General features: G+C 52.9%; 1 protein-coding gene across 4 annotated transcripts in view; it reads right to left on the bottom strand.

Moving 5' to 3' along the window:
• The window catches only part of Cep164 (centrosomal protein 164), a 72,387-nt gene continuing 63,079 nt past the window's right edge, over nt 1–9,308 (bottom strand). For 2 of the 4 annotated variants that reach the window (XM_013076588.3, XM_013076592.3), the window contains 12 exons: nt 8,684–8,767; nt 8,465–8,533; nt 7,966–8,141; nt 7,497–7,623; nt 7,158–7,225; nt 6,490–6,697; nt 5,361–5,468; nt 4,583–4,697; nt 3,726–4,055; nt 2,702–2,768; nt 1,693–1,815; nt 1–1,430 (listed from right to left, as the gene is read on the bottom strand). In XM_013076588.3, coding sequence (XP_012932042.2) covers nt 1,334–1,430; nt 1,693–1,815; nt 2,702–2,768; nt 3,726–4,055; nt 4,583–4,697; nt 5,361–5,468; nt 6,490–6,697; nt 7,158–7,225; nt 7,497–7,623; nt 7,966–8,141; nt 8,465–8,533; nt 8,684–8,767 — 1,572 coding nt within the window. In that variant the 3' untranslated portion in view covers nt 1–1,333. The remainder of the gene's footprint in view (nt 1,431–1,692; nt 1,816–2,701; nt 2,769–3,725; nt 4,056–4,582; nt 4,698–5,360; nt 5,469–6,489; nt 6,698–7,157; nt 7,226–7,496; nt 7,624–7,965; nt 8,142–8,464; nt 8,534–8,683; nt 8,768–9,308) is intronic. The other 2 variants (XM_013076589.3, XM_021237836.2) reach the window with 2 other exon arrangements.

Below are 9,308 nucleotides of genomic sequence, written 5' to 3'. Positions count from 1 at the left end.
TGCCTTGTAGAAAATGGATCTGCAAAGATTTAATTGGTGCAGAAAACAGGACTGTCACCAGAGTTGGTCGTATCACATGAGCTATTCCCAAAGCACACAGACTGAGCCAAACAACAAAAGACTTTTTCTGTGTGCTGCCTAGAAAATATCAGAGAGAGTAAAAAAGCCACTAGATCTTCAGGTCTTTTTCTATGGCAAACAAATGAGTGGTGGGACGGTGAGAGTTGGTTTCTAAGGGTTGGGGTAGCAGGGGCAACCCCATAATTATCAAGATTTTTTAAATGGGGCATTTTGTTGAAACAACAGACAGAACATGTCTGAGAACATTCCCTGCAGCCCCATAAGGACAGTGGGTCTTCAGGAAGCTGTGCCAGCAGAGTGGCAGCTCCACCTAGTACAACACCACTCCCTGCCAATGCCAGGCATTACCCCAGCCCTCATTCCAAGCTCTGGGATCAGACAGGGGTGGTGCAAGTGGAAAAGGTAGATGGAAACAGGCCCATGACTGCGCCCAAGGTGTTCCGGGAAGAGAAAAACTGTGATGAGAGCCAGAAGCCATCCATCCTTTCCTGTGGCTTCTGGCTTCCTGGAAAAGTGGGCGAGAGACCTGAGATACTAGCTGAGAGGAGCCCTGGGGAGGGGAGGGTTAGGGTGGGGAGGGTGCTCCCAACAGCCCTGAGGAAAGCACAGTGCTGGCAGAGGGGAAGAAGCCAAATGTCTTGGGGCCAGCCTCCAACTTCCAGCCGGGCTCTGCACAGCTGAGCCCAGTCCTGAGACAATCAAAAGGAAAGGTGGAACACCCCCGAGAGGAGACATTCAAGAAGAAAAAAGAAAGGATGTGATCTCAGTAAGGCTGAGGTCTCAGAGATAGATGCTGGCCCAGAAGAGCCGGGTCCCAGGGCACAAACATACTGGGAGGCTTTGTCCTGGGGAGTGAAGCCCAGCAGGGCCCTGATGGTCCCCAGGACCAATCCCACTCCAGAGGGATTCCTTTGGCCTACAAGGCAACTCTATGAATGCCACCCTTCCTCCCAAAGGTGCCCATATCCCTGAGGCTCCTCAATGGCCACATCTCCTCAGTGCTGCCAAGTCCACGAATGAGCTCATGTAAGTCCATACACTGCAGTCCGACATCAGGTTCTCGGTCACAGAGAGTGTGGCTGACTCTTTCCATCATCGCAGCCTTTCCACCCATCTCCAGACCCTCATGGTTCCTCTAAGTCCTGAGTGGGGCGCAGCAGAGGACAGGAACGTGCTCTGTCGGAATAAAGTGCAGGCAGCTGCTCAGGCACTTGGTCTGGGGAGGAGCTAGTTGCCAAGCCCATCTTGGGGCTCAAAAGCGATACACATTCAGTCTGTTGTTCTCATCCAGGCCCAGCTGCAGCAGGTTTGAAGTGGCTGTTGCCTTGGGCACCGAAGAGAAGAGAGGTCTGGTCACGAGGTGAAGGAAAATTCTGGGCAGCCAAGCATATCCAGGTGGAAGTCAAGAGGGGGTCAAAGAGGGGCCAGGGATTTAGCTCAGTGGTTCCATGACCTGCCTCACAGGCACAAGGTCCCGAGTTCAATCCCCAGTACTAAAAAAAAAAAAAAAGGGGGGGGGGGGTCAAAGGTAAAGCACAGGTCCAGCAGCCGAGCTCACCCAGTCAGCTGCTACAGCGGGGAATGGGGCTTGGGGGCCCGCTAAAAGGATACACTTTGGGGTCATTCTTGAAACGGTCTAGCCACTTGCGGTTGACCTCCATCATGCCCTGGATGCTGGTGCTGCCCACCTCCAGGACTCGGGAATGAGGCCGCTGCAGGAGGCGGAGCTGCTCACTAGAAAGGAGGAAGAGAAGGAGGGTGTGGGAAGAGGACAAGAGTGGGCCAAGTGCTGGGAAGGGGGATGTGTAGCAGAGCCAACTGGAGGCCATCATGCCACCTCCTCCCTCTTCCTCTCTGTACCAGCTTCAGTCTTTTAGGATCTCTCGAGCAACTCAAAACTGCCCCTCCAGAAAGACAAGCATCAGTGTCTAAAGGGGAAGGTGATAGCTGCCCTCCACCTGCTCCTGGGTGTTTGCTAATGACATCCATTCTGAGCTCCCACATCTGCCTATTCCAGCCAATCTCATTGGCAAGAAGCTTTCCTCTGTCAGCTCAAATACTGCTGGGCCTCAGCTCCCAAGTTGGCCTAAAGAGATGTTGGGGCTTGGGGTGGAGGGGGGGTGGGGGACATTTGGCAAGGAATAAGATGAATGGGAAATTAATAGCAGGTTTAAATAATTGCCCAGTCTGTCACCCCTACGGGGTGTCCCTCTCACTCCAGATGTTGCTCAGCAAGACTCAGAAGAAGAGAGATGTAGGAACCAGACAAAGAAAGAGTTCAATAGCAAAGACAAAGGCCAAACTCCAAATTCCAGGGCCAGAAGGGCCACAGAACAGGACAGGATGCATGCCCCCTCCATGGGCTGATTTCTCATGGAGCTGGCTAGGTAAGCCCAGCCCCAACAACCCCATCCCAACCTCAGCAGTAAGGACATGACTTTTCCCCAGCTGTTGAGGGGTATCTCAGACTTAGGCAAGGCAAGGGCAGCTCTGTGGACTGGGGACCTGCCTGACAGCCTGGGGCAACAGGACTATGAGGTCTGCTCCTCTCAGAGGTGCTACCTACCCACAGGGGCACAGCAAGCAGTTTGACTGTCCCACCAAACCCAATCAGGCTTACCTGGCAGACGTATAGCCCAGCCTGTTCTCCACGGGGGCAGGGCAGCTGCTGAGTAAGGGGATGCCAGCTAGAAGAGTGGGGGCAAAAGTTCAGAGACAGCAGTGAGTTAGCTGAGCCAGACCCAGTTCCCAGCAGCCCCCTCCCTGCTCACCAGCACCTCCTGCCTCCCCAGAAATAGATGGAAGGCAGGCCCCCAGAATGAACACAAAAGCAGGGAAAATTTCAGTGGCTGGAGGTGACAGACAGATGACAGACAGGAACCATTCTATTTTATTTTATCCCTAAAACTTAACTTATTTTTCAATTTGAGTTGAGAAAAAAACTGGGGTCTGGGGCAGAAAGAAGAGGGGGTTTTTTTATCTCTTTTTTATGTATTTTTGCTCAAATGACTATGTCTTATGGCTTCTCACATTCCTCAGCATGGCTATGACACCAAGAAGGCCAACAGGCCCAAAGGAAAGGGGAAGCTGAACAGTCAAGGAATCATAAGCAGAATCTTATGTCTGAGACATGGAGTCAAAACCCACTGTCAAACCTGGGGTCAAAACTCATTCGCTGGATACCCTGAAGCATATTACTTAACCTCACTGCATCTCAGCTCACTCAACTGTAAAATGGGGATAAATAATTACCACCATAGGAATTATTATATGGAGTAAATGGGGGAAAAAAATATATACATATGTATATATATATAATGCCTGGCCCATAATGATTGCACAAGATGGTAGTCATTATGACAATGACAATGATAACCTTTTAGGTTCTGCTCAACTCTAGAACCCAGAATAAAGGCCCCAGCAGGCCAGGCTCCGTGGAAGCCATCCTGACCACAGAGCCTCCAGCTGCAGGACCACCAGCAAGAGCTTCACCAGGGATCCACAGACAGAGCCAAAGGACCAAAGTAGGGGGCAGGGGAAAGAGGTAGGCAAAATAAAAAGACAAAAAGGAAAAGAGGGTAGAAGAGAAGGAAGGAAGAGGAAGAAGGCAGGAAGGCTCAGCCCAGGGCCAAAGGGAGGCTTACAGGGAAAATACTTGCGCCACTTCTCTAGCAGGAAGTCATCCACTGTTTGAGCCACAGCAGAGGAGAGCCTGGGGCCCAGCCCCGGGTCCCAGGCCCACTGGGTAGACATGGACGCCACAGGGGATGAGGCTGAGACCTTGTTCAGGGAGGAGTAGACAGGGATGGAGGAGCTCTTAGAGGATGGCGAGGAGGTAAAGAGCGGCAGCGGTGGCTGAGTGCTGAGGCTGCCCAGCACGCTGAGGACACCATTCAGCTCGCTGCTGATCCGCTGCAGGGAGCTGCTCAGGTAATGGATCTTGTTGGGGAAGCCGGGACTTGGGGTTGGACTGACTGAAAGGAAACAGGTAGGATCAAGCTTCAAGGGCTGGTGAAGCTGGTGGGGAAGAACCCAACCTCAAGGATCTGGAACATTCCAGACACAGCTGGCACTGCAGCCCCCCACTGGCTACCCCTCAGCCTCGTGACAGGGACAGAGAACAGCAGGGCTTCTGTGTTCCAGACAGAGGCCCAGGACCTGGAGGGAAGGAAAGGAGGGCCTTCTGCTCACCCACCGGCCAGAGTAGCAGAACATGGATGGCCTCCCTGGAGGCCTAGGGGAGAAAAGGCTTCAGGGACCCTCGGCAGCACTCAGAAGACATCCGTGACCCTTTTGGCACTGGGTACTGCAGACCCAGATGGGCTTCACTCCTCCCCACCATTTACCAAGCACCTAGTCCAGACGCCAACTTACACCCACCTACCCCACAGGCTGAGGGAAGGGGACTGTCACTGGGCCCTCAACATTCATCCCTCTTCAGACACTGTGGGCTTCACCTCACCACTCCCTCCCTCCTTTCCCTGCTGTTGCTACCACTCACCATAAGGCAAGGGGTGGGATATGGAACTTTCACTGCTTAGGTCTTCTGTGTCACTGAGGTCAAAGGTCACCACCTTCTTGGCAGGGCCCCCTCTCAGAGTGTCCTCATCTGAGGCCTGATGGGTGGAAGCAGCCATTAGTACTCTCCCTTCCTGTGTGCTTTCTACCTCACTGCCCCTGTGATGAGTGGAACTGAGGCCTTGGTGTTTGGCTTTTCTGGGGCCCAGAGCTCTGCCAGGCACCTGAGAGAGGCATACCATATGGGCTGGCTCAGGAGGAGGTGAGCTGAGAGAACCCTACTGCCAGATATGTAGGCAACTGGGCCATCAGGACTGGATGGACCCCACTGTTCTCTCCTACACGCTGTCCCTAGTATTTCTCCACCTGAGCTTTGCTGATGCCACATCCAAGCCCCTGGAATGCAAGGCAAAGTCTACATGGCCCCAGGGAAAGGAAGGACACCTGTGACCCATGTCTACTCTCAAATGCTAGTCACATCTCTCTTCAGGAACCGGGACAGGGAAAGGCAGAGGCCATTCCCCTTCTTTGACCCTTCACAAGAGGCTCCAGGGCTACTCACAACCATCTAAACCCACAGACATGTTTGAAAAACAGCAAGAGCCATGGTCATTTTCACCAGCCAGAAGCCCACAGCCAACACCCAATCCTGGGTCCTAGAGACCTAGCTTCTCCTAATCCAGGACCAAGGAACCCAATCCAATCCCGGGGACTAAAGAGAGAGGGCTCTCCACACTAGGCTATGGGGCCACAGGAGACACCTCTTCCTGAAGAGAGGACTCCAGCTGGTTCAGCCTCTCCTCTTTCTTCTTCAGCAGGTCGTGGCCTTTCTGCATGGCTGACTTCATCTCATCCAAGTGCCTGGTTTCCTGCAGCCAGGAAGGAAGGGGAGGAAAAATGACTAACCACACAGATGCTAGAGCCCTGGCTCTATCATGTGCTGGCTGAGTGGTCTTGAACAAATTACTGCTCAGTCTGGTTACTCATCTGAGAAAAAGAAATACTACCCTCATCAGGTTGAAAGAATTAAGTGAGACAGAGTATGTGATATGCTTAATACCACACCCACACCTAGTAAATTCTCAAATGGTTACTGTCACTCTCATCACTGCTCCAAGTGTTTATCACCATCATAGTCACCACCTTAGTCCTTTGGGGGAGTAAGGAGGGCAGTAAGAAGGCCCTGGAGGAAGCATGTACACACCCCTGGGAAGCCAGGTGGAGGGACTGCAGGGCTAAGCACCCTCAAATGTTCTTGTACCATCCGAATTAGAAGGCCTGGGTATGATCCAAGAGAGCCCACCCTGCCAGGACCCCAACAGGTGCAAAGATCTGTAACACCAGCTAACAATCTTTATCACCACAAATTAAACTATCAGAGAGGCCAACCAGAGAAGTAACTCAGTCTTTAAGCTGAGTATGTCCAAAAGATTTCCATTTACAGATTCAGTCCTTATTGTTACAGATTGGAAAAGCAGAGCACTGGACTTGAAAATTTTTAAACCTTAGTCCTACTCTTCACCTAGAAAATGAGAGTAATAATACAGGGCATCTCCTATCCAAAATGCTTGGAAACAAAAGTGCTTCCCATTTTGGAGTTTCTCAGATTCTAGAATACTTGCATAGTCTTTACTAGTTGAAAGGATTTTCAATCTGTACTACCTTGCACGTTACATATACAGTTGACATGACGTTCAAATAATTTACTATTGGAGAAGGCATTTGTTTGCACATGCTGTGTTGCCATGTAAATATGAGTGGCCCCAGGGCCCAAGTGGCCTTTCCCCTTGAATCCCCAGGATGATCAGCTAAGGAGAGCCTAAGGCAAAGATTCCACTGGTACTCTAGGCCTCCTGATACAGGGCTGGCAGTTTTCCTCCAGGCTCTGACCTCCTCCAGGTTCTTTCGCACATCTTCTAGGACCGTGCTGCCCAGTGGGTCATCAGCTTCCTCCTGGGCACTGGCCAGCTCATGGCGCCAGTGCTGCTGGGCAACTTTCAGAGCTGTCTGCCGCTTCCTCATGGAGCGTGTCTGCCGCACCAGGAACTCCTTGGCACTACGGACAGCCATCCCTTCGACAGAGAGGTAGTGCTGCATGCTACAGGAGGACAGGCAGGCAAGGGAAGTGGAGAAGCAAAGACAAGACTTTAAGGACCCTGCTCTGGGACCCATGGCTACTTACTCAGCAAATACCACCCTGAGTACCCGCAGGAGCTGCTGAGAGGCAGCTGGGCTGTGTGCAGGGCACCACTGTTAAACACCTACAGCTTGTGGCACATAGGACTAATAGTCCCTCTACCCTGATTCTCAAAGGAATGTGCCTGGAGCCTGCGAGCTGATGGCTGGACACTCACAGCAGTCTGATCCTCAACCAGAGGTCAGCAGACGCCAGCATGCCATGTCAAGGGTCACAGTGGGCTGCTTCTGGACGTCTCTGAGCCTCCCCCAGAAACCAAGACCCAGTGGTAGTCACTGTCACCTCAGCTCTGTGACACAGGCTCTCACTCACCCCTTCATGGTGCCCTCAACCTGGAATAAAGCAGAATGTAGAAACTCACCTGTCTGCGGACAAGATGGTCTCCTCCTTGCTCTGGGAGAAACGGGAGGCTATCTCTTGGGTTTGGGTCTATGAACATATGATAGAAAAGACCCACTGAGTGTGGCAAAAGCTAACACCCTGCAGGCTTAAGAGATCCTGAAGCTCTTCCCAGTGGCTGGACAAGGAAAGGGCTCTGCCAGCTGCCAGGCACTCTTCACTTATAGGTACCACTTGACTAGTGGAGATGGCCGGAGGCCGGGTCTAAGAAAAGGAGGCCAGGTCCCAAACACAGCAGAGCCAGGCCCCCCTCCTGATGGCCACCCTCCTGCTGCTCCCCCCTATCCTGGCCCCAGCTCACTGTCCCAAATGATTTCTTCAGGTCCTCAATGTGGATATCCGGCTCAAAATGTGTGGACGAATTGTTTTCCTGAACCGCCAGCTCTTTTAAAATGTTCTGTTTCCTCTGAGCTTCAGCCTCCAGGCTGCTGTGGTAGGGAAGGGACAGGGAGGTGGGGATGTGAGGCAGGGTCACATCATGACCAGGCCAGGCAGCACACTGTCAAGACCATTTCCATGCCCTTGTTCACGTCAAAGTCCCCAGCAGGGCTGAGACATAAACAGTAGAACCAAGGATCCTGCTCTTCACAGCCTCAACATGCTACTCCCTACAAAATGGAGCAGACACACATCCTTCTGCCTGGCCTCCAAGTTGGGCCCTCCACCTCTCCCTATCAACTGGGCCCTGATGAGATGGGGCCTGAGAGCAGCAGTGGTCAGAGGGAGGGAGGGAGCTGGCCAGGTGGCCAGGTGCAGGGTGCCCACACCACCTGATGCGTCTCTGCAGCCTCTGACTCTGCGCCTGCAGCAGATCCACTTCGGACTCCAGCTCCACCTTGCGGGCCTGGAGCTCATCCAGAGTCCTTCGGAGCTGCCACTTCGACTCCACCATGTGGGTGTGCTCCTTCTTTGCCTCTTCCAGGTGCTGATGGGTGGCTGTAGCTTCCTGGAGGTGGAAGGAAAGATAGAAGCACCCAGAGACACAGTAGGGAGAAGGCAAAGGCAGGGTACAGGCAGCCCTTGAGAGTAAGGAAGCCAGAAAAGACATGAGCAGGGAAGCCAGAAAAGACATGAGCAGGGAAGTCAGCGACTCTGAAGCCACTGTCTCTGGGGTCAGAGGTCTGAATGCTCCTAGCCTCCTACACAGCCCACACCCTGAGGCTCCTGAGTCAGGGTCCACAGTGGGGTCCACAGTGCCCTGGACACAGCAGGGGGCCTGGAGAGGGTGAAGAAAAAACAAAGGAGGGAGAACAAGAGAGACAGACCAACCTCACTCTCCAGAGCAACCTGCCTCTGTACATCAAGCAGCTGCTGCTTCTCCTTCCACACAGTCTCCTCCTGGGGGTTGGGGGGGATATGAGCCCTTGGGCTGACTGCAGACCCCAGATATGAGGGGTTGAGGGGTAGGGCCCACCCTGCTCTGGAGAAGGGGACCTCATGGCCCCTCTAGGGCCCCTGTAGATCTATCCTCCTTCCCAATCCCCTCACCTGGATATCTAGCTGAGCCATTCTGGCCTTGATATCTTTAGTTCTGGTTTCAAGTTCCACCTCTAAGTCTTGGAGTTTCCTTTCCTGTCCAGGAGTATAGCGGAGAGAGGATGTAAGTGTGGAAAGGGTGTAAAGCATTAGCTGAGGGAGGAGGGGGTTCCAGAAACCACCATACCACACTACAGCCTCTGGGCAGGGCTCAGGCTGGCTTCCTCCCTGTGACCCCATGCCACCTCCCAGGAATGGACCACACCTTGTCTTTCAGTGGGGACAAGCAGAGACAGATGTGCCAACCCCAAGCCTAACGGGGATAACCTCCCCTCCTAATCCTAGACATTTTCCCTGGCCCAGAAAACAAAGGAGTAAAGAGGCCCCAAGCTTCAGTATGGGCAGAGAGACAGCTGAGTGTGGTGGTGTAATCCCAGCACTTAGAAGGCTGAGGCAGGAGGATCACCACAAGCTCAAGGCCAGCCTGGGCTACACAGTGAGTTCAAAGCCAGCCTTAACTACACACAGCAAGATCCTGTCTTAAAAAAGAAAATATGGGCAGAGAAAGAACCCCCCCACACCCCAAAGCTGTTGTAGCTCCATCCTGCTGTGGTAGCTTCTGACTCTCAGCACTTTC

The sequence above is a fragment of the Heterocephalus glaber genome, unplaced genomic scaffold, assembly GCF_053883595.1.
Source record: "Heterocephalus glaber isolate CG9 unplaced genomic scaffold, H.glaber_assembly_v1.0 deba00001429, whole genome shotgun sequence".
In the NCBI taxonomy this organism is placed as follows: domain Eukaryota; kingdom Metazoa; phylum Chordata; class Mammalia; order Rodentia; family Bathyergidae; genus Heterocephalus; species Heterocephalus glaber.
This window is presented reverse-complemented; position numbering and strand designations above follow the sequence as displayed.